We start from the raw sequence: 24,942 nt of genomic DNA, 5'->3' as shown, positions 1-24,942 counted from the left end.
GGATCTTTCATTGTGGGTTACTTTGCATGAGGATTATTGTAGTGCCCTATCATTTTGGAAATCTGAAATAAAAAAATTTTTCATTTTCTAATTTAGCACCATATGTTTTCCTTCAAAGCTCATTTGTAAGGAGTCCACTTTTACATAGTCCATACTCTTATTTCCACTTAATACACTGTGCTCCTAAGTTACCCACTGTGAGGCCTATGTATTTTATTCTTCTGTGTTATTTTCTTTGTGCTGAATTTGGTCAGTGATGTTTTAAGGAACAGAACAGGAGATGGACATTCTTCATGACAACAGATATTAACTGTGATTCTATGTGTATTTGCATGAGCTTTGTCCATGATGGCCCCCTGCCATGTGTGGCCATGTGTGTCTATATGAGCACATATAGACATGCATATACATGTCTATACATATACATGTGCATACAAGCAACGTGAGCGCACATACGAACCTATCTTAGCTTTGTTGAGACAGTGATTTGGCTGAGAAATTTCCCCACCACCTAAGTAGCACTTACTGTTCATGATCTGTGCACTGCCTGCTTAATAATCATCTTGTTTTCTACAAACAGCATAGCACCAACCCCCACAATTAAATCAACCAGTGTTTCAATTATTCTTTCACCTCTGCATTCCAAATGCTGAGATTACAGGCAACTCTGCCATGCCCTGCTGAAAGATGTGTTTGCACATTCTATTTCTTTTTGTTCTTTAGACAATTGTGTGTGTGTGTGTATGTGTGTGTGTGTGTGTGTATGTGTGTAGTGTACTCTCATTAATGTTACCAGAACGTAACTTATTACTCACCTCCACAAATCCCTTTCCTACAATCTTGACTTTTTCTTCTATTTTTTTATCTTTTATTTTATTTTATTAATTACACTTTATTCACTTTGTATCCCCCCATAAGCCCCTCCCTCCTCCCCTCCCGGTCCCTTCTTCACGCATGCCCCTCCCCAAGTGCACTGATAAGGGAGGTCCTCCTCTTCTTCCTTTTTGCATTCGTTTTTGATCCAGTGAGTTTACCCAGGGCTGCCTGGATGACCATGGGCTTGCTACTCTTCATTGGAACATGATGAGCACATCTGTGGATACTCAGCTGAAGATCATGTCTGACCCTTTCTCTGCTCCCTTCATCTCACATGGAAACATAGCTGGTATAGCTCATCCAGATGCTTTCTTGTCTGAGAAGCCTCCCACATGTACTCAGCAGCCCATAACTACCTCATTATCTTATTAATATGTCAAAACTTTCATAGTATTTAGTTTTCTGACATCATCTTAACTCAGACAAAGTTTTACAAAAACAAAACAATACCCAAACCATCTGTGCTTAGTGTATATAATCTGATGAGCTGAAAATGCAGATGTACATATGTAGATATGCATGTATAATCTAGATATCTACATGTACCCATGATAAAATACTAAGGAACCAAATTGTTTGAGAAGTTCTTCATTTTTTTTAAGGAAATTGCATGAACAGATAAATAATAATATCTGCAATTTAGCATGGGTTGTCTGTCCTACATCTCTCTCTGGGATTATACTTACATTAGCACATGGGAGGAGGGCCTTTCTGATCAGCTGATGGAAGAAGAGAGTGTGGAAGTCCAGCTGTTTGGTGTCCAGCAGGAAGCTCTCCAATGGCTAGCCTTCCCGTAGGTACAACTAGGCATTGCATTTCAAATGAAAATAGGTGACCAGTAAGCATTTTATAGGGATTCGTGGTACATACTAACAGCCTAACTGTCCCAATTAGGGACCTGAATAGGAAAAGATGCAGTATAAAGAATTAGGGAGACTAGAAAGTGGGTTTATTTTGGGGGAACTAAGTTGTAAACAGGTTTAGAAAGCAGCTTCCTTATCCACCAGAGAAATGTCCCGAGACACCTAGTTAATCCTTGAAAACTCCAGACATCCCAGTAATGATAAAATAGAAGAGGAATAACAGTATCCCGCTATAAAAGCATCAACATCACTATTCTTATACTTTTAGGCCATTATTTGGTAAAGCAAGGGTCACCTCAGCACCAGCACTGTGACAGTGTGAGGGCCTGGTAACTGAGACAATTCTTGAATGACTAACAGGAAGTGGCTTTGACAGTGTGAACACACTGGCGGCAGGCATGATTTTCACCCCCTAAGAGCAGCAGTGTGACAGTTTTTTTTTTTTTTTTAATTTTACTCACTGTGATACACAATTTAAAACTTATGAGTGGTTTATTTTTGGAATTTTCCATTTAGTTAGTTAGTTGGTGATGTTTACCCCTGTAGTTACTGTTCTCTTCCCTAAGTTTTCCATCTTCAGGATTCCCTCAGTTTGTGTTTTCTTTATTGTTTCTATTTCCATTTTCAGGTCTTGAGCCATTTTATTTCCTTCACCTGTTTGATTGTATTTTCCTGTCTTTCTTTAAGGGATTTATTTGTTTCGTTTTTTCAAGGCCTCTATCATCTCTATAAGAATAGACTTGAGGCCATTTTCTTGTGTTTCAGCTGTGTTAGAACATCCTGGGCTTGTTACAGTTAGATAGCTGGGTTCTATTGCTACCATATTGCCCCAGCTTTTGTTGCTGGTGTTCTTAAGCTGGCCTTTAGCCATCTGGTTGTCCCTGGTGTTGGGTGGGTGTTTTGGTGCCCACAGGACTCCTAGGGAAGGCAGGAAGAGTCATGGGCCAGAGGCTGGGCATTACTGGGGACTGGCAGCCCTTCTTGGTAAGGTGGCTAAGGCTGTTTGCCATAGACTAAAACTAGGTATGCCTGGGGCCCTGCCAGGCCTTCTCAGGAAGTTGAATAGTGCCATGGGCCAGAAGCATAATGTTCCTTGGGCCTGGTAAGCTTCCTCAGGAAGGTGGGTAGAGCCGAGGACCAGAGGCTGGAATAGCTCGCAGCCCTCCTCAGCTGGCTTTGTCCAAGTTGGAACCCCAGAAAAGATATTGGGATGAGGTCTAACCTGGATGATCCTGTGGTTTGGTCTAGCAGATCTCCCCAGGAAGGCAGGCAGAACTGTGAGCCAAAGGCTGGATGATCATAGGCCCCTATTTGTTTGTTTGTTTATGCCATGATAGGCTGTGGGTAAATGAAATCATAATGAAAGATCATGGAAACAAGGGAACTGATATGTTGTCTGGAAAAAAAGATGGTATGAGGTAATCACCCAGAGAGAGGCACTGAAAAACCGAACCAACAGAAGCCACTCCCGTCATTAACAATAGCTCTGCGGCTCCACCAAATAGCTCCAAAGGCAGTAGTGGGGCTTATGCTGAAGTTTGACTGTATGGGCTGCTATTCATAAACAGCTACGTGATCCATTGCTGCCAAATGTCTCACCCACTACCCACTGAGAGAACTGCCATCCCAGATTAAACATCATACCTCAAGACCAGCCAGAGCCCCGTCTCACTGCATTGGACGCCCTCCCTGCGAGGAGCAGCTTGACTAGGCTCAACCCATATTTCAGGTAAAACTTTGCATTTCATACCAACACAGCCATGGTCAGGATCATTACCTGAAAATTGACAGCTCAGGATCCATTGACTCCCAAGCTGGGCAACATGGCCCCAGGAGGTAGAAAGGGCTCCTTGTGTCCGTCAGAAGGAGATACAGCTGTGGATGGTAAATCTATCAGTCCTGAGTTATGACATCAAAGAGCTTCTAACCCAAGACACTGATGGAACCTCTGAGCCAGGCAGTGAGGTGCTAGCCTGAAAACATGGCCCTGGAATGATGGGGAGCGTGTTCTCAAAAAGCATCCATAAGAGGAGGAATGCCCGTCCCCAGTCCCCAGTCCGTTTCCTCATCCAGCAACTAGATTTGTAATGCACGAAATCTGCATAAGTCCTGAGGCCTTTGTTTCTAGAAGGGAAACAATCTCTCTCTAAATTCCCAGGCTCAGAGCATCAGACTCAAAGATAGAGCCACTCTAGGGTCCCATCAGACTTCAGGGCAACCCTTACAATACTTTCATAGTTGTGATTTTTTTAAAAAATTCTTTTTGCAGTGCTAGAGATTGGAGCCAGAGCATACATGTACCGTATTCGGCTAGTGGGCTCTATCCCTGACCCTATAAACATTTCATAAAAATATTCAAGAAAGTCCTTTGTAAAACTTTCATACTTTGAAGATAAGTTCTGAGAAGTCAGTGGCCTGCCACGTGCTGCAGAACAGGGATTTTTGAATGTGTACCTCTTTATGTATTTATTGACACAGACCCAGAAATTACTCAGAACAAATTTAATTAGCTCTTTAATTTCTAGATTTCCTCAGAGCCATCAACACAAATTACTTTTTTATAATAGGTAACTAAATAAAACAACTCAGGATTATATTGGAAGGAAAAGGAATTAATATTTTATATTCTGTTTGTTGTGCTGAATTATGAAGGTATATTTTCCTCCAGTTTAGGTTCTTTACTCCGGAATTTAAAAAGGAAATACAAACTAACAGTTGCTAAAACTTCTCCTGACATATTCTGACATATTAGAAAGATTTCGGCATTATTTCTATAGAAGAACACTTCTCTATAAACAGAGACGAAAATGCAATTTGAGCTATTTGTACTATTATTTAATGAGAAAAAATACTACTGTTATTATTCACAAAAAGCTGATAAAATAATTCTATTGGCTAATACCAGTTGAGAATTTAGTATGAGATAATCACTATTAATAGCTTGCATACATCTGGGTTTTAAGTTTTCCATTGTCCACTGAAATAAGTACTGTCTTAGACATTTATTTTCCCAATGTTGAACATGCAACTCAGATGTACAGAATTAGTCTGTGATGGAGCTGAAACTGGAAACAATGCTATCTGTGCTATCTGGTTTGAAAATTTATACTTTTAAAATTATGGTAGACATTTCCTACTGGTGCTGTGTTTACATAATATATACATATATATATGCATGCATGTATTCTCTCTACATGGAAGTTAAGCTCATTCCTGACACATTTTTATTTCACATCATCTGGGTTTATTGATTTGATCTTGCCTTCCTAAGCACATCTCTTAGTCAGCCCTTGATACTGACATCAATAGACTGAGGAGGCCACATCCCAGCCTTTCTCTCGACACTGAGTCCAACATGAGCTGCATCTGTGTTAGACATCTCTGTGGAACGCATGATAGCCAGTGTATTTGGCATGTGCCTACATTTCATGAGGTAATTGAACTGTGTCCTCCAAATTTGACTGTTATAATATGTTCTGCATGCTTGAGGCCTGGTGTACAAAGATCAGTAGACATTCGTGTTCAAGCCTGAGGATCGAAGTTTGCTCTCTAGGTTCCGTGTGGTGGGAAGAGAGATCTGGTTCCCAGAGGTTGCCCTCTGACCTCCATATCCATGCCTATGCGCACACACTCACACATGAAAATAGTTTGCCGATTTTTATTTAAACTCATGTACCATGTGGGTCTACTTGTCCCTGTCCCCTCTCCTGTTTTTAATAAACCTGGTGTTTCCTGTGACTTGGGCCACCCTTACATTTCTGAATTTTTAAGGGCACAATACTTGTTCATCTAGTACATATAAAAATAACCCAATGTTTGTTTCCAGGAAAGGTACAAAAGAAAAGAGTATAACATTATGCTCTTTCCTCCTCAATGTGGATGTCTGAGCATTTCTGCCAGACCCGTGATGCCTAGATAGAGAACGCAAATCTGACTTTGGGGCTTCGAATTGTATTCCTCATTTAGTCTGTGTTCCCCTATGTTTGTATCAGGAGTGTTCTCTCTTTCAAAATGGCACCTCCCTTTCTATAACTAACTCATTCTCTTCCTTGATCCTCATGTCTTCAAGAGATGAGCCATGTAATTGCCTATTTTGGGAAGGAAGCATCTGGGGTTCACAGACTAGATAACTCACAAAACAGCTCAAAACATGCAATGAGAAGATCCAAGACTCACCTGGGCCCTTGGCAGGGATACTGTCTCCCCCATTCTTTTTTGTTTGTTTGTTTGTTTGTTTGTTTGTTTTTGCTTTGTTTTGTTTTTTCAAGACATGGTTTCTGTGTGTAGCCTTGGCTGTCTTGGACTGGCTTTGTAGATCAGGCTGGCCTCCAACTCACAGAGATGCACCTCTGCCTCCCTGAGTGCTGGGATTACAGGTGTGCACCTCCATTCTTAGTTTAGTAATCTTGCACATCCTTGGAAGACCCTACTGTGTTCTGAGGCCGAGTATGGGAGCTTTGTTCTGTTTCGTTTTTCCTTTTCTGCTTGGCTAATGCATTATCATGCTGCTCATCAACGTAATTGTTTTCAGAGCTAACGGCTTTTATATTATTGCTCAAATTATTAATAAAACTTCCATTATGCATGAAGTATTTAGCCAGTTTCTCTTATGAAGTACTTTGTAAACACTGTAACTAATTAGGCCAAGGAAAGAACAGGAAGGTAAATGCTCTGCCTTGTACTCACAGATGGCAGCAAAGCTAAGTGACTTACCAGCGTCAGGAGGCGAGTTACAGTAGTAACTGCAAAGCTCGCAGCTCTCTGCTTCCTGCTCAGGTGTCACAGCTCTGTCAGGAGTAACCGCTGTCCACAGTTCCCAGACATCTTAGTTGTCATGAAGCCCTGGACCCACAGATCCTCCCTCTAGGAAAAGCCTTCACAGAGAAATAGACGACTCCTGATCTTGTAACTGTATTAACTATCACAAAGCACTCAAGGAAATGTTATTTGTAGATGCGAAAATTAACATTCTAAATCAGAAACAACGGTATGTTGAACAAAAGATAGATTTCTTGGACAAGGCAAAACAGGTCTTGGTCACCTTGGCTTTAATGCTGATTTTGTTTCGAAGTTGGATCTCGATTTTCTTTTCATACCTCTGTCCCTGTCCCTCTCCAATGCTTCCCACTCCCATTCAGAGCTTGTCATTGGAAATAACAGCCTAAAGAGTTTGGAAGTCTCCTTGGACCCTTTCGATAGACTTCAATTCCTGTTTTCTCATTAGAACATTCATACTTTTGTGCCTCAGTGGGAAAGATCAATTATTTCAATGTCAGTGGTGGTAATATTACCCCTAAGATTTAGCAATTTTCAAAGATCTTTTAACTTAATTAGAAGCATTTGTTGTAAATTGAATTAAACCTGTTAAAAGTGCAGTGTGTTATATTAAATGCATAATATCCAAATTGGCCAAGGAGGCACAATTTTAAGGAGAACGTTCCAGTTTAAAAATGGTCACATTGCAATAAACAGGAAATTGTTCCTTCCATCAGCTCTCTGAAAGTTGAAAGAATACATAAGGATTTTATCCCAGTATATTTAGGTAAATGTGTATGTATAGAGAGACACCTTTATATAAAAATATGTATTTCTTACATATGCTTGAAATAAGGAAGATAAACAAAAAAAGAAACAAACATTATAGTAGTTTAAAAATAAAGCTGAAGCCATAGGCATTTAATATATTAATATTAATGCAATGTTCAGCACATTGTAATTTTATAGTAATTAATTTTTTGAAGAATACCTCCTCTTTTCAAAGGACGAATATTCTGATTTTCACAGAGCTTTCCTCTGTCTCTTGAGCATGTGATCACCGAGAACTTACCCAGAGAATGGCAACAAGTTAAAAATGCTTAATGGTGCGCTGCTGCGGGTTCACTGGATTTTTCCTTAACCGACCTTTAGAAAATTCTCAGGGTAGTTTTCAAAGGTCTTAGGCACTAGGCAAAGATGAGGAGAGGGGCTGGGCTACTGGAATATTGAAAAGGGTATATTAAAGGATAGGCCAACTGATGAAGCTTAAAATGGACTGAAAACACCCAGAACCATTGGATTTAAAAACTGTGCTCAGGAGCTGGAGAGATGGCTCAGCTGTTTTAAGCTGGGCTCACAACCAAAAAACTGTGCTCAGGTGATTTGGGGGAGGGGTAGCCCAGTATACAGTATTGTTGGCACTTTCGTGTGAGGCTTTAAAGCTTCAGATCTTGGAAAGAGTAAAGCTTTTGGACATTCAAGGGGGCTTGGTTCCAAACCTCCCACAGATACTAAAGCCCTTAAGTGCTCCGGTCCCTAAAAGAGCACATCTGGCTGAGTGTGTAAAATCTACCCAATCCTCACAACCTTTGGTATGCTCATATCATCTTCAGCTCACTCAGGCCGCCTAGTACTACACAAATCTGTGCTAGTGGTTAGCAGCTGTGCTGCTCAGGGACTAGTGACAAGGAAAATGTTTGCACATGCTCAGGACATATGTGACTTTTAATAAGGTTTTATTGTTGTTGTTGTCTGTTTGAGGATTTCATACGTGAATACTGTATCTCCATGATTTCCACCTCTCTTTTTCCCTTCCAACTCCTTCTGAGTCACCTCTTCAACTCCCCCTCAAATCTATTACCTATTCTTCTTCTTATTTTACCAATCAACTCATGACCTCTTTCTTATTTATTCCAACTACTCCTCTGTCTTGGTAGCATGTACAGCACCTTCCGACACTATGAAAACTAGTCTTAAGCAAGGAGGCTCCCAGGCCACTTTCCGTTTGATTCCTCCAAGCCCTTTGTCAAAATGTGTGGTGTTCTCAGTCATAGGGCCTTGCCTTCAAGTTCTGGAAGGCAGCTGAGGCCAACAATGTTAGTCTATCTTGCTTGGGAATTTTCTTGAACTCTTCTGATCAGAATCGACTGGATGTTTCCCATACCTGGTTCTCGGATTCCTATTAGGTAGTCTGTGACTCTTGGGGAGAACATTATTACTCATCACAGTGTAATTATTGATCCTTATATATACACATACAGAAGTAAGTATGTCTGTATGTCTATATGTCTATATGTCTATATGTATGTATGTATGAATTATAACCTATTGAATCCATTACAAATGACTTGTATGTACAGGTATTTATGCCTCTACACTTGGAACTGGGGCCTTGTCCTTGGGGAAAAACAAATTCTCTCTTTCAGTTGCCATTCACTACATATAGCTCTCCTTTAAGGGTGGGGTCTTGTGAAATTTACCATCCATGTTGGCATGTAAGCTGGTCACTGTGCAGGTCTTGTTTATGCAGCCATATCATTGAGATTTCATGGGTGTAGATTCATTGTCATGTTCGTTGCAGCTGGTGTTTTTTTCCTATGCCCTCTGCGCCTTCTTCTGTGATGTACCCTCAGCCTTAAGTATAGTGGTTGTCTTGTAGATGTACCAATTGGGATGGGACACCCCCCCAGTTATGTGAACTTTGACGGATTGTGAATCTGTGAGATGGTCTTTGGAAGTTTCTTTGGTAAAGAGTGATGTCAGGAAAGTAAAAGGGGACCATGGTTGGAGGGAAAAGAAGAAGAAATTCTGGAGATGAGACTAGTAGACGCAGAGGCTCTGAAAGTGGAAAGGGGAAAAATATCAGAAGGCTTTGACTGAAAAGAGGGGAAAAAGAGTAATATTGAGAGAGGGTGGGAGGAGAGATAAATAACATTAAGGATGTTAGGAAAAGCCATAGAGAAACATTAATTTATGATCATATATATATAATGAATATATATTCATTATAAATATACATATAAATAAAAATACATATATAACATATCCTATACATATGTGTATGTAATAATGGAGTTACATCACACTAAATAATAATGTTCTCCCAAGAATCACGGACCATCTAACAGAAACCCCAATATCAGGCATAGGAAACCTTAAGCTAAATTGTTGGTCAGAAGAGTACAAGAAACTCCTGGAGAAAGATGGACTAATGCTGTTGCCTTTTGCTCTCTCTCTGAACGTGATGGTAAGACACTATTCCTGATGACACCACACACTTTGGACACAGACCTTGGAGGAATCAAACTGGAATTGATCTTAAGGCTTTCCCTAGCCTTAGTGATCTAGCACGCATAGTGATGGAAGGTGCTAAAAAAGCTGCTAATAGAGAAGAGCAGTTGGCAGTACCGTCCATCTGAACAGCCTATCAATAACAAACACCAGAGACAGATGTGTGAAGATATCCTCAACGGTGCAGTGGTATACTTTTGTCTTGGGGTAACCAACAGCTGTCTAATTGGACTTCAGGCCTGCTCCACAGAAATTCATGTGTGGTGCTGTAAACTTAGCGTCTAAACTTAGTCATGAGTCATAGACCCTAAAGGAGAACATACTACTGCCATTTTCCTAAATAGACATGATTCCTAACTGTATACTAAGTACTTATCTTCATATCCCCAAGTGGCATTATCTCTCATCCCTCATCAAAGGCAATGTTAGAAGAGTATTTTCTTCGGACTAGGAGGATGACTCAGTGGGTAAAGTGTTGGCAATGCTACCATGAGGATCTGAGTCTCAAACATCCACAAAAGCACAGGTGAAGGGTCTCTGTAAGTCCAGATCTAGGAGTGCAAAGACAGTTGGATTTCACAGGCTCTCTGGGCCATCCATCCTAGACAAAAGGATATGCTCCAGGTTCAGTGAAAGGTTCTTGTTTTCAAAAATAAGTTGACAGGCCATCAAGATGGCTTAGTGGGTAAAGGCACTTTGCATGTAAGCCTGGCAACCTGAGTCAAATTCCGAGAACTCATGTAAAGTTGGAAGGAGAGAACCAGTTTCAAAAAGTTGTCATATGAGCCCCATACACATACTGTGGCGTGCACACACACACACACACACACACATGCAATAATAATCCATTAAAAGTAATAAGGTAAAAAGTTAGACTTTGATCTCCTCAGAACTGTGGGTGGGATGAGATGTTCCGTGTTTGTAGTCCTACTTTCAGAATTTCTCTTCCTTTTGGAGAACTCAGAGAAGACATTCTCTCTGATACAGTTTGACATAAAAATTTGACTTGTTTCCTCATAGCACTTTACAAGTTATCAAAGCATTTAATCAGTGAGTCTTAGTCCCAGCATTAGTGCTTTGCATTTGTCTGTATCTGTCAGTAGACCAAAAGTTCTATGAATCCATGGCAAGGCCTCTCACCTGTGAGCATCTTGAAACTACCGTCATATTCCATTACTACTGAGAAAAATTATACACATTTACAACTTAGAGCAACAAGGAGTTCTGATATTGTACTTCTGGAGGTCAGAGGTCTGAAATATGCTTCTGGTGGAAATTAAGGTTTGAACAGGGCTGATTTTTTCTAGAGGTGCCAAGGGACAATGTTTCCTTGCTCCTTTTCCATTCTACAATCTATCTTTATATTTTCGTCTTCACAGGCTACAAATTCAGACTAAGATTTTACATGTTTTCCTCTTTCTGGCTGTCCCTCTGGTTCTCTCTCTTTTTGTCTCCTTAGTTGTCATTTTCCAATCTTTGAAGATACTTGTAATTATCTTGGGCTCATCCCAGATAATTTAGGATAGTCTTATTTTAACCTGTAGCCAAAATTTCTTCTGCTGCTTAAGTCATGACTGCCATATAATTTTTTACATAATCACAGATTTCAGGGGTTGAGGCAATTGATATTTTAAGTGGTATTAATATTACTAAAATACTATTATAGCCATTCCATACACATTCAGTCATGATCTAGGAATGACTGTAATTCTGTAAAGGAAGAACATTTCTTTCTGATTTTATGGCAAGGTGCTGTGAGTCTCCTGGTGTCTCTTGAGAGACTCATTCAATAGATGATGGGGAAAAGTCCTGGTAGAAAGACAGGAGCACACAGAGAACATTCCTGGTTAACCAGCCATGTTACCTTGAGCAAATCATGTAACCGACTTGGGCTTTAGTTCTGTTTCTGTGGTCACTGGAGAGACTTGGATATGACCTCTGCATGTTCCTTTATGTCTTCATTTTATTTATTTTAACTTAACATTTTTTGATTTCTTCATTTTAATGGGTCCTTGGAATACTGAATAATATGCCTCAGAAACATTGAGCATGTTTGGTTAAAAGAAAAAAAAAAAAAAGACATGACAGTGGAACTGGAGAAATAGCTCAGTTGATAAAGAAATTGCTTCCTAAGTATGAAAGACCAAGTTTGGATCCCCAGAATCCATATAAAGCCAGGTTCAGTAGCATGCGTTTGTTATCTCCGAGTGGCTGGGATGAGATGGAAGATGGAGAAGGGGGAACCTGGGAGCTCACAGGCCAGATAGACTGGTGTACACAGTGGTGTAAAACAAGAGACCCAGTCCCAGATGAGGCGGAAGGTGAGAACTGATACCCGGGATTGTCCTGTGACCCCACATCCCCCGACACTCACACACAAACACACAGAGACATCTACATATACACACAAATAAAAAAAATCCTCACGATGAGTAGACAATAGTGAAAACTTAAAGATGACCCAACAAAATGAGTATTGATTTGCAATCGTTAATATTTTTTAAATGTCACATGTGGATTATATTTAGTTTTGCCAGAAAGGACTGTGGACATTTTAGTGCCATCTATTGGTACTGATTTTAAAATAAAGGTTATCAAGGCCAGCTGATGAGTCTTTATAGCACATTAATTCTGTAGAATTTATGTACACTACAAAGCAGCATTTAGGAATGCATTTCATACTTTTTCTCTCCAAAGCAATCTTGGCCTTTTTTATTGTGTTATTATTACACTGATGGATTGTAGAAATCTTGCTTGATTTCAGGTCTCTATAAACATTGGGCATGCAAGGGGAATATATGGGTGTCATATGAAATGTGGCTGAAGTTCAGAGAAATAGGTTTCATTTAATAGCTGAAGACTGGATGGCCTCCTTAGTCCCTTCTCCCTCTGGCACTCACCCCTGAGCAATGGAAGTACTGTCAGCATGAACTGAGGAGGCGCTGATGGCCTCAATGTGATTTTCCAGTGATCTGTGTGCTCCATGGCTTCCTTCATAACCAACAAATCAATTCCCACTCTATGTATTACACACCCCAGTGGAAGATGCCATTTATTATCCTTTGGATGATCAGACACTTTGTACAGAACCTTGAAAGACCAGAAACTAAGGGAAGAATGGTAGAATTGTGAATGGTAATATTCTACCGGCACAGGGCATCTTGTCATGTGCTTTGCACATTCACAAGCTCAACAAAGAGGCTCTGGCAAGGCAATTGTGAAATATGGAGGCAGGAATCTGTTGAATGAAGTGCATTTTGAACATGATCTATAGAGAGGCAATTGTAGATGTAATTCTGTATAACTGGGCACTGAAACTCAGGTACAAACTCTAAATGATTATATGGCAAGAGCTGCTATATGCTGTAAATAGGGACATCAGTTATAAGACTATGCCTCACCAGCTTCTCTAATAAAATTTAATTATTATTTTATTTAAATCACCCAACATTAATATTGTTAATATTAAATTTTAATTAATATCAAAATTCTAGGCATATGAAATTATAAGCATCTGATGATTAACTTTTCCTCAATTTTTTGAAGCCACATGCAGGGTTTACCAATATTAAATGAATGAAGACTAATATTGGTTTGCATCAATTCAGAACAAATGATTATTTTGAGTGACATGTGAATGTAGTTACTGTAACCTGGGTTGAATTGTTTTTCTAAATCAAATGTCTGATAAGCAAAGATTTGTTTCTAAATGGGAGTGGAAGGACTTAAATCATGGAACTGATAGTGGGGCTTTCGGGTAGTTTCTGTGCATAAGAACTCAAACTGCATAGTCATTTAACGTCAATGGATGTGAAAAGAACAATGGAAAATATCACTCATCAAACAGGCTTCTTTCCATCTTTTCTGTTTTCCACCATTTGAGATTTTCCAGTTTTCTGAAAACGGCATAATGTGAAACCTGCATCTGGTTTCTTCTTCCTTTGAAGAGGCGAAATAGTGATGGAGTAATTAACGGAAGAGATCATGTATAGAATATTTTTGCTTGAGTGGTCTAGCAAGGGTCTGGGTTTCATTTCCCATGATGGAAAAACAGTAAGGTATTCTGGGGGTCTCTCATAAAAGACTTCAACCCCAACAGTAGCTCTGTCTGTAACCAAGTGTGTGTGTGTGTGTGTGTGTGTGTGTGTGTGTGTGTTTGTGTGTGTGTGTCCATGCATTTCACTGTTCTTCATTTGTGTGATTGAAAGGCATGGTCAGTACAAAGTGGGTGACAGTCCGCTTCTCCATGCAAAACACTCATGGAATGGTCAGTGTCAGCTTCGCTGCCTTGTAAGTCTGTAAACACCAAGAGAGTACAGCCTCACCCCTATCTGTTGCTATTCTGTTGTCAGGCTGCCTTGTCTTCTTCTGTGGCCTGGTAATGCTGCTTCCCCCTCAGGGGGAGGTAATTAAAGAGCAGGCCAATCAGTTCAAGTCAGAGACAGTTCCTATTCCTATTACAATGGAACCCACTTGGATACTGAACTGCCATGGGCTACAGATCTGGAGAGGACAGGAACTCCATAAGGAGAGCAACAGAACCAAAAAAGTCTGAGCACAGGGGTTTTTCTTGAGACTACTATTCCAACCAAGGACTATGCATGGAGATAACCTAAGACCCCTGCACAGATGTAGTCTTAAGTTCTTTTTTAATTTTATTATTTTGTAATATTTAAAAAAAATCTTTTTATAATTTATTGATTTTACATTTCAATTTTAACCCCCTCCCTCATCTCCTCCCAGTTCCACCCTCCTTCCCTCTCCCCCCTCCCCCCAGCCCCCCCCCCCCCGGTCCTCACAGTAGGAAACCCTCTTCCCTTACCATCTGACCTCAGTCTATCAACTCTCATCAACTCTCATTAGGACTGGCTGCATCTTCTTCCTCTGGGTTCTGCCAAGGCCACCCACCAGAGGGAAGTGATCAAAGAGCAGGTGGGTGGATGACACCTAAATGAACATCGGTACAAAGTCCCAATTTATTTCTAATATCAGAGATCAGACCTCTACTCCTGCCTGATGCGTCTAAAACAAAAAGGGAGAAATGTAGAGAGCTGCGTAATGCCGCGCCTTAAAGATGGAGCTGGTTTCCGCTTTCCACCTTCCCGATGGTGAGTGCTCTCTGTCACAAACAACTCCACATTTGGCTAAGGCTGAGGATCTGGCTTGCTTCCATGTATGTGGACCTATCTGCATTGCCCAGGTGGCATGCTGAGGTTGGCTACCCAGAGGCTATTTAAGCTGTGGGCTGGCTTTCCCCAGGGTCAGATGATTGTTCAAGGTTCCTGAATAAACTTCATTGAAAAAAAAAGAGTCTAAGTCAGAGGCAGCCCCTGCTCCCCTTACTAGGGAATCCACATGGAGACTGAACTGCCAATGGACTACATCTGAGCAGAGGGTCTATGTTTTTTTTGCTTTTGGTCTTTGGTTGGTGCATCACTCTCTGTAGGACCGCTTGGGCTGAAAAGATGTCTCAGTCATTAAAAGCTAGGCTCACAACCATAAATTAAAAGTAAAATATTTTGATGTGCCCATGGAGTCTACACTGTTTTGTTAAATAGTAAATTCTTTATTCTGAATTCTTATTTGTGTATTTCAGTGGTATATACATACCTCCATTTGGTTTCAAGTGTGAAATAATTCATTTTTAACAATGGATAAATACAATTTTTATTACTTTTGATTCATGTGTGTGTGTGTGTGTGTGTGTGTGTGAGAGAGAGAGAGAGAGAGAGAGTACATGTATGTATGGTGGTGGTCAAATGACCACTTTTGGAAGCTGATTCTTTTTTTTTTTTTTTTTCAATGCAGTTTATTCAGGAACCTTGAACAATCATCTGACCCTGGGTAAAGCCAGCCCACTTTAAATAGCCTCTGGGTAGCCAACCTCAGCATGCCACCTGGGCAATGCAGATAGGTCCACATACATGGAAGCAAGCCAGATCCTCAGCCTTAGCCAAATGTGGAGTTGTTTGTGACAGAGAGCACTCACCATCGGGAAGGTGGAAGGCTGAAACCAGCTCCATCTTTCAGGCGCGGCATTACGCAGCTCTCTACAGTTTCCCCTTTTTGTTTTGGACGCATCAGGTAAGAGTAGAGGTCTGATCTCTGATATTAGAAATAAATTGGGACTTTGTACTGATGTTCATTTAGGTGTCATCCACCCAAAGAGCATCAGACCCGTCAGATACCTTTTTCTCAGAGGCGGGACCTGAGGCATCAACCCGCATGCAATCAGACATGCTCTTCTCTGGGTCCAAAGTGGCTGACCCTGAGTGCAGTGCTTAGCCTCGCATCCTGAGCGTAACATTTTGGCTTTTTATGGTAGCCAACCATGCTTGGGGAGACTGTCCTGCTTCAATGGCTGTAAAGGCCTGAATGGTCATGGCTGCATTACGCTGTTGTGAGAATCTAATCTTGCATATATACCACAGGCAAACCAAGGAGACCAACACCAGAAGGCCTGCTAACGCTCCCATGCCCGCCCATTCCTTCAGATGATTCATGGCTGCAGCAATCCATGATGATAATCCTGTGGCTAGTCCTGCGTCCACTCTGGTAGAATTTACCATGACAATGGCCACTCTCAGCTGCTCCATCGTAGTATCGAATTCTCCAGTCCAATTACCTAAAATATAGCTAGACAATTGTTTAGACAGATTTGCAGCACAGGGAAAATTCTCATGTTGTATGCTAGTGACTCAAAGTCCAGCATACTTTCATCGACAGCCAAGTTGAGCGATTTGCCATAGGGTATCAATTTGCTCCTTGGAAGCTGATTCTTTTGTTCTCCCTTGTGTGTCTCAGGGACAAAGTTCAGGTTGTCAGGCTTGCTACCAAACTCCGTTACCTGCCAGACCATCTCACTGGTCCCAATAAGCCAAACTGCTCTTGAGTATATGTGATATTGTGAGCAGGCAAGATAACAAGGAATGTACTTTAGATTTTCAACCTGTTCCAGAAAAGTTAAATTTACTGTGTATAATGATTTTTTTCTGTATTTCATGATACAAGCATGTAGCTCAGTCACGTGTGTGTTTATGTTGCTGGGCATCTATCTGATTTCAGGAATGCTTCAACTTGCAAAGTCTGAACTGTGACAGCAAAAAAGGATTGTCTTTCTGCACCAACAAGGTCATGTAGCAGAATCCTGCGGTTTCTGTCCTTTTGTGACTGGATTATTTCACTTGAGCTGTTCTCGTGGCTCATTCACATTACAGCATGTGTCAGAGCTCCCTTATTTACTTAATGTTGGACAATACTTTATTATCAAATCTGTTCCCTCCATTCATTCCTCAGGGGGCATGTGTGTTACTTTCATGAACTGGCTGCTGAAGACACTGCTGTCTTGAGCAGGGATGAGGCTCTTACTTCTCTGCTCTTCCTTCATTCCTCTGGGTATGGATTTATAGTTGTGATTGGTGGACCAGATGGTAGTTACAGTTTTTAATTGTGGCATAATGTACACCGTAGTGTTTTCTATAGTAATTTACTAGACTTGTTTGTTTGTTTGTTGTTGTTACAGTTGGTGCTCACGAATTCTAATACCAAATGCCTGAGATTTTCTATGTTGTTCTTGCTGTTTTTAAGAGGCCTTGAGTGGAGGATGGATTCAGGTCACATGATTTTCACGTACCTTACCCTAATTCACATTTTCCCATGTTGGCTTCCATCATCCATTACAACAAAAAGGAACATAAATGTGTTGGACTTCTGAACATCTAGAAATAATTTCATTGAATTCTCTTCTTTTTCGGGCATACTGTAGATGCTGAATTTACCCATGATTCTTTGCTTGCAGCTGCCCTTCAGACCGCTGTGTAGCTGGAGAGTTATCCAAGCACCTCCACTTTGCATTGGTGTCCTTGTTTTCAGAACTTGAATTAGCTCGATGGCAAAGCCAGGGCTTCTGGTACATCCTTCTGCTGACGGCTTCTCTGTGGTTCCTGAGGCTCTACCTGCATTACCTGGGACAGTGGCTTTTCCTCTGGGCCCTTTCAACTCCAGTTACAAAGTAAGTGCTTTCCCCTGCAAGCCAAGGGGATGTATTTTCATCTTGCTAGGGCAAAGCAAAGTACAAGATACCTTTCCCTGTTCACTTACTGGAAGACCTAAAATGGAGGCCTGATTTGAAGAGACAAAATAAAGTCTTTACCTGAGAGCAGGGGCTTTTTATTATAGTTACAGTCTCAGGCTGTGGTTGGCTCTGAGATACCAATACTTACCTTGTGCATCAATATTTATTTAAAATTCAGCACATTCAAATATGTCTTGATATCTGAGCAAGACCCAAGAAGGAATTTGGCAATGATGTTTTTGTTCTATTTTGATTTTATAAGAGTGACATAGGCTGAAGCTATTTTAGAAGTAATGTGAGTCTGATTTATTACCATACTCAGAAAAGCAAAGATTGCCTCTTCTACAAAATGATTGAATTCAAACAATTACCAAATTCAAGCCCAGACAGCTTCCTAGGCCATTATCCTGTGGGTAGAAAATGATATTTTAAAGGTTGTCTCTCTGTAAAGATGATTCCATAGACACTCTAGATAGACATAGATAACAAAACAAGTAATATTCATTTTCTCAAATCTAGATGGCACAGTAGAAACATACAAGTGTGTATTTTACATTAAGATGATTATGAAGAATTTCAAGGTTTTGTGAAATGTGTATTGTATGTATGCCTACAGTTTTTGATTCTTTTATGAAATGAAGTAACTAAGATTTAGATATGTTGTAGATGTGAAAATTTATATGTGTCAAATAACTACATTGTCATGAAGTAATTTTCATGTGGGCACTTTTCTCTGCCTATCTATCTATCTATTTACCTACCTATCATTTATCATCTATCTTTATCTCTGTCTATATGTTGCATATATATATATATATATATATATATATATATATTTCCTTATATAGTTCTCACAGCAGAAAATACAAATGTTCTAGCTTGAGCTAATTACTGTTTATTAGCCACACTTTTACTCTTCATTAGAAAAGTACAGCAAAAAAATTTATTGTGACAGCTTATTTTAGTCAATTTCTTAAACAAGGGACTCGGAAGATTGTAGCACTTTGGGGGTTTACTGTATAAAGCCATAGTCTTGACACACACAGGGGCTCCAAGCCACATCTCAGCTATAAGCTACAGCAGGAACAGCACCAATAATGAACGAGTTCTCACTGCGTCAGGTCCTATACTAAGAAATCGGCTTCATTCTGTTTCATATCCGTGACAACACAAGAACAAAGCATCAAACCTTCTTTGAAGAAGTAGTCAAAGAATGGATAAAATGAAGACCTCCCCCCAATAGATTTTTCATGATTCACAAGAAGGGTGAACTCTGTCTGACAGTTTTACCCAAGTCGAATTGGACAGAAATCGTCACATAAACACAGTTCTCACGTGGTAGGGGATTGAGGACGTCAAAGGCACACTGGAGGCAGCCTCAGTTACTGGCTTGAGCTGGATTCAACCCACAGGGCTGTGGCTTATGCTGTTAGGCCCCTTGCTATGAAATTTCAGCCCCTTGCTATGAAATTTCACTTCTTAGTGATGACTGAGCTTTTGATGTTGGAAGTTGGAAGTCACTCCAGAAAAGCTGTAAGCAAAATCAATGAGTTTCATCCAAATTCTGAAGGATAATTAATTAGCTTTATGTCTGTCTCTCTGTTTTATAAGGCATTGACTCATTAGAAAGTTTACTACTGTATTTTACATCTAAAATTGGCCACTAATATGTTCTGTATACGACATCCTGATTTTATGGACGGCTCTACTGAGGGCCAATGAATGAGGTAACTTGCCTTTCCACGATTGCAAACTGTCCTAGTGATCAGGGAAGGTTGAAGACTAACATTCAATTCAGGTGCCATTTTGGGTCAAGACTTTTTTGTTTTTTTGTTTTGGTTTTTTAATAAAGAAAGGAGAGCACATGGGTCTGTTGATTGCTCTGCATACTTGGCTTTTGTTTGATTCTTGCTGGGTGCCTGTGTTTTCCCCTCACAGATTTGAGTTTTATTCCTACACTGTTGAGCTCTGCTACCCTGTTTCTTCCCTTCATGTTGGAGAAGAGATGGCCGTGATTGTATTGGGGCCTTTAGCACTGAACACAATCACATTCCCCTTGCTTCTGATCAGATGGGGCTGTCAGCAACTGTTTTCCTCCTGCCCGGATGCCTTGTCAAAGCTAATCATCACGATGGGACTATGGACAGTTCTAGACCCATTGGCGGTGTTTATAGTGGATACTTTCCTGGGGGTAAGTCAAATAAAATAACCAAGATATGAATCCCTGGCATGCAGCTCAGCTTAGTGCATGACTCAGTTGACATGGGATGTTTCAATAATGATGTCGTTCGGTATTCATCCTGAATTGAAATTATTAAGCCTTTCTGCATAAGAAAAAAATCATAGCTGTCTCATATAATTGATTCAAATGTAATTTTAGCTATTGCAAATAAATACCTTAAAAATAAGTAGTGAATTGCCTAGAAGATAATATGCAAATTAGCTGTCCCATTTTCAAAATTGTTCTTGAAATCCTGTATTCTTAACATAAAAATAAAAACTTTCTCTAGCTTTTTTTTTTTTTAACTAAAAGTTTTTGCAGAAAAACTTGCCAGAAAAGTACTTCTATCATAGCTCGTTCAGGGCACCTGGCTGCCGCCTATCTTCCTTCTGCTGGGACAGCCTTATATAATAAATATAAAGGCAAGAGATAAGAGCTGCTGGAACATTTTGAAGTCATAACTTCTCAAAAGTCACCCCTCGGGCATTTGTTCCAATGTCTGATGATTTTGAAGTGACAAGCACATCTCAACTTGAAATACAGGCCTAGCGTTCCGAATGATTGTCAGCGACATGAAGTGTGCGATACCACATAGCAGGACACAGCTCCAGTACTAGGAGAGGGTTCTGTGATTTTAATCATTGTGCACAATTGCTTTGCTGTGTATGTATGAAACCGAGTTAATGAGTTAAGGTGCCTCTCCATTTTACAGCTGGAAGAAATGGTTACATAGAACTCTATTGCCTATCCAAGGCGAGGCACGTAGCTCATGTTGTGATTACAGCTATGACAAATATATCTAAATTCTGAGGCTGGTGTTTTTCCCGTTGTATCAAAATCCCACCTTAAAACTTTAAGTCCACACATTGTTCTATGAAATTAAATATGTGCTTGTTCTAATGATAATTATTTAATCTCAACAAAATATTTAATTGCTAAGGGATACATGGACCATAATTTGGAACAAAAGCATTATGGGTAGGGTGAATTTATTTCCACATCCAGAGCACTAGTTACTTTGAGTTTTTACAGTGTGCAATTTCCTAAGCTATGCAACTGACCATTTTTCCAGCACTGGGGGGTCAAACCCAAGGTTGTTCAGGCAGTCTAATACTGAACTATATCACCAATGTCTGAAATAAGCAAGTCTTAATCTTTATTTTGTATTAGAACCTATTCCAGTTCTTGACAAAAAAAATTTTTTTTTCTGGACCCAGCAGTCCAGTTTCCTCATCAATGGATACAGACTGGGTCACAGATTTGTGCTTCTTCTCTGTTCCCACATGATGTGGACCTTTTTGGTCAGGGACCACGATTTAAGAACCTGAAGTCTTAGGCACCCATCAGTCTCTGAGGAGCATACAGGAAGGACCCTGAAACACTATTATCACTTGGAAAATAAAAGCCCAACATATAGGTTGCTCAGTGGTACACCTTTAACTTTTTTGTCTATTATCTGTGACTCAAACCAAAGATCAAGTCTAGCATCTTCATCAACATTTCATTCAAGTTGCCCAAAGTTTTATATTAGACTATCAAAGCACAATTGAAGACAGTGGACCCAAAATGTGATCATTCAACCCAAAACATGTTTCAGTCTGGAGCCAACAAAATTTTAAGCTTTTGTAAAATGAGCGAACAAACAAAAAGAAAAAAAGAAAAAAAAGGAAAGAAAGAAAAAGAAGAGAAATTTTAAATTAAACTTTTTATATCTTTGTCTGGTGATAATATAAAGCACCAAGCAGGGGCAGGTAGCTATTCTAAATTAATTTGGTGTGATCACATATTCAACCATAAGATTATCTGAAGCCATGCATTTAAGTTTCACATACCAGGTGTACGTCGAAAGGAGAGCTTCATAGTTGGTGTGTCTGGGCTTTGTCTATGTCACTAAACCAAGCAGATCTTCATGTTTCGATGAATTGTATTGTTAATTATGTCTGAGAGTCCTGCACAGAACTAGAACTAAAGTCTAAAGCCACAGTCTACAATGTACTCCCGGGAACACTGTGAACCTCAAGTTTCAGAGCAGGCAGCTCGGGGCTGCACAGTCTGTGAGCCCGTTTCTGCTTCCCCCAGGCTGTTGTTATGTTACAGCACTGCTTCTCAGACTTGAATGTCTGTCTTGTCTCTGTGGCTCATCAGGAAGGGCCCCGAAGTCTGTATTCCTCATGCTCCTATGTGATTTCAGCGATGCTAGTTCTCTGGACCATTTCCTAAGCCGGATGCTACTAGATGCATTATCAAGGGAACCTTCCCTGCCAGTGATCTTTTCTCGGCTCTTCATGGATTGCTACAGTCCTCTCAACCAAATTAGGGTCCCCGAGGCTCTGAATCCACTGGTCTATTATAAGAATGCCGAATACTTGAATGACCTCTGCTAGTAAAGCTTAAAACTGCAGAGATGCAATTGTGGAATATCACCATGTCAATCATTTAACATTACTAAAATGAGCTCCAAAAGTCCACATTATTAGCACAAGACTGTGTGTGTGTGTGTGTGTGTGTGTGTGTGTGTGTGTGCATGTGTGTATGTGTGTGTGTATGTTCAGGTCATCTTGCTGCTACAGACTAGAACTGTGTGTATTTGTCATGAAACCTTCAGCTGTTTGCATGTGCCAGATGTGACTGCTTTCTGAACGCTCGGTACGACTAGCCACCTTGGTGAGGCGGTGAAAGAGGGAGCTGTTTGAGCCAGCAGTGTGCTCTTTGCCTCATCCCTTGCTGCTCTCGCCATGGCGGTTATCGTCGTATTTGTGATTCTGAGTGGACCAAGCTAGATGCGTCTGGATCCTGTTCACATTCTTACTTATGGGTCTCCAAGCAGGCGAGGAAAAGACGGTACTGTCAAGCCTGGTTGAGCAGGAGATGTAAAGACACCATCTGCATGATGGGAAGACCATATTCTGAGGTATCTCACAATTCCTCCCAAAGGCCTGATTGGCATACCCAGCAGGCATCCTGCTCGTGCTGAGCTTACCGAAATGCCACAGGGGAAGTCAACTGAGGAGCACAAGCAGCTGTCCTCAAATATCTTCTGAGACCTTCTCAGAGAGAATATCTGCAGCCCTCGGGGAACAGCCTTCCTTCCTCCCATCAGGTCCCTTGGGCAGAAGAAAAGCCAACCAGTCCACTGTATACAAGGCAGCTTATGAAATGAGCATAGGTAATTGACTCTGATGCCGTCAGTGAAAGCTATGGGAAGGCTGCCTCCGGGATGAGCGTCTCAGAATGGCCTAACCCTGAAGAAGTTGACGTGAATGCTAGGGGACAAATCTAGTGACTGCATTTTTTTTTCAGTTGGAAAGAAAAACAAATTATATTTACTCCGTCTCCACAAATCAACTGCCCAACTAGTATCTTCCAGCTCTCACCATGTTTCATCTACTTTGGCTGCTTTTCCTCACAATGTAAATACCTCACAATAGACCCCCATGTCCCAACACTTTTTTTCATTGCGGATTATATTTCCAACATATAATTTTTGGAGATCCAATCAAATTGTAGTGCTTCCTTAGAAATCCACGGAGTGGTGGAGAAGATCACAGAGGTGCAGTCATGGGGAGCTCTTCTCTGGTCTCCAGTCTGCTATCTGTGATCTATACGACATCAAATAACATAGTTAAGCACGTCAGCCTTCACATGAGAACTGTGTAAAAGTATTAATGCATAGCAATAGTATCACTTACCTCATTCATCTCCCAGTATTGTTGGGTGAAACAAATGAAAGACTAAGCAGGAATAAAGCTTGAAGAATTCATGCGTTTCTCAAACGAATAATGATGCAAGGGGAATAATGAGGTGATGATACTATGCTCTGTGCATAACACACAGTGGAAGAGGAATTGTTCTGTTGGTTTAGACAAGAGCTCACACTCTGTGGAGTGAATCAAAGGCATCCACGCAGACATAGCACACGTGTTGAGTGGAGGCTGTCATGGTAGGCCCATGGCCCTTTTCTTTGCATCATTTAGGTCTTTGCTAAAGAGGTGGCGCCTTTGACAGAAATATTTAAAAAACACACTTGACCCTCCCATTACAGTTCAGATCTTGAGTGTTCCCCATAGGCCCACATTTTGAAAACATGCTTTCCCAATTTGAAGTGTTAGCAGGGGGTAGTAGAAGATTTGGGAAGCAGAGCCCAAGGGAGGAAGTTCGGACACTTGGGGACATGTTTTTGGAAGGGATAATTGGGACCCTGACTCCTTCTCTCTAACTTTCTTCTGGCTACTGTGAGGTCAGCAATTTTGTTCTAGCATCTGCTGCCTGTCATGGTGTGCTCATATCTCAGGCCTGGAGGCAGTGGAGTCTGTCAGCTATGGGTGTAAGCCCTGAAATCATAAGCCAGAGTAAGATTTCCTGCCTTACCAGTGTATATCACGGACAACAGGCTACTGTATCTCTGATGCTCTGATGCTTTTTTTTTTAACTTTGTGGGGTTTTTTTTCCTTGTAATGTGTCTTCACTATGTGTTTTTCAAACCTTTCTGCAATTGTCTTTTTTTCTGTGCAGGTCTGAGAATTGAACACAGGTTCTTGAGCAAGCTAGTGCAAGTGCCCCATTGATAGGCTACATCCTACCTTCTTGTGCATTTTTTAAATTTTTGAGATGGGGCTATAATGAAGGGGTCCAGGTTGACCTTGACCTCACACTGTGATGCAGTCAGCCTTTGAACTTGCCAGGCTTCTCCTGAGCAGCTGGGATACAGACCTGCAACATAGGCTTGTCTGTTATTTAGCATTATGCCCATGCTCGCTACCAATGCCACACACTTAAAAGAGAAACCCAAGGGACTAACGTGTTGCCTAACTTTATTTTCTCTTATTTGGGTATTCAGTGGGCCAGAATCAAATAAATGATTG

The 24,942-nt window shown here is 40.7% G+C and overlaps 1 protein-coding gene across 1 annotated transcript in view; it reads left to right on the top strand.

Annotated features, from left to right (window-relative positions):
• LOC110559926 (uncharacterized) overlaps positions 1-24,942 on the top strand; it is a gene marked incomplete at its 5' end in the record, with an annotated part of 297,183 nt that overhangs the window by 173,982 nt on the left and 98,259 nt on the right. Inside the window, 2 exons of the mRNA XM_021655579.2 lie at positions 17,584-17,796; positions 19,798-20,050. Coding sequence (XP_021511254.2) covers positions 17,584-17,796; positions 19,798-20,050 — 466 coding nt within the window. The remainder of the gene's footprint in view (positions 1-17,583; positions 17,797-19,797; positions 20,051-24,942) is intronic.

This window comes from Meriones unguiculatus, chromosome 19 (genome assembly GCF_030254825.1).
Source record: "Meriones unguiculatus strain TT.TT164.6M chromosome 19, Bangor_MerUng_6.1, whole genome shotgun sequence".
Taxonomy (NCBI): domain Eukaryota; kingdom Metazoa; phylum Chordata; class Mammalia; order Rodentia; family Muridae; genus Meriones; species Meriones unguiculatus.
The sequence above is the reverse complement of the archived record's forward strand: the minus strand, read 5'-3'. Positions and strand labels throughout refer to the sequence as shown.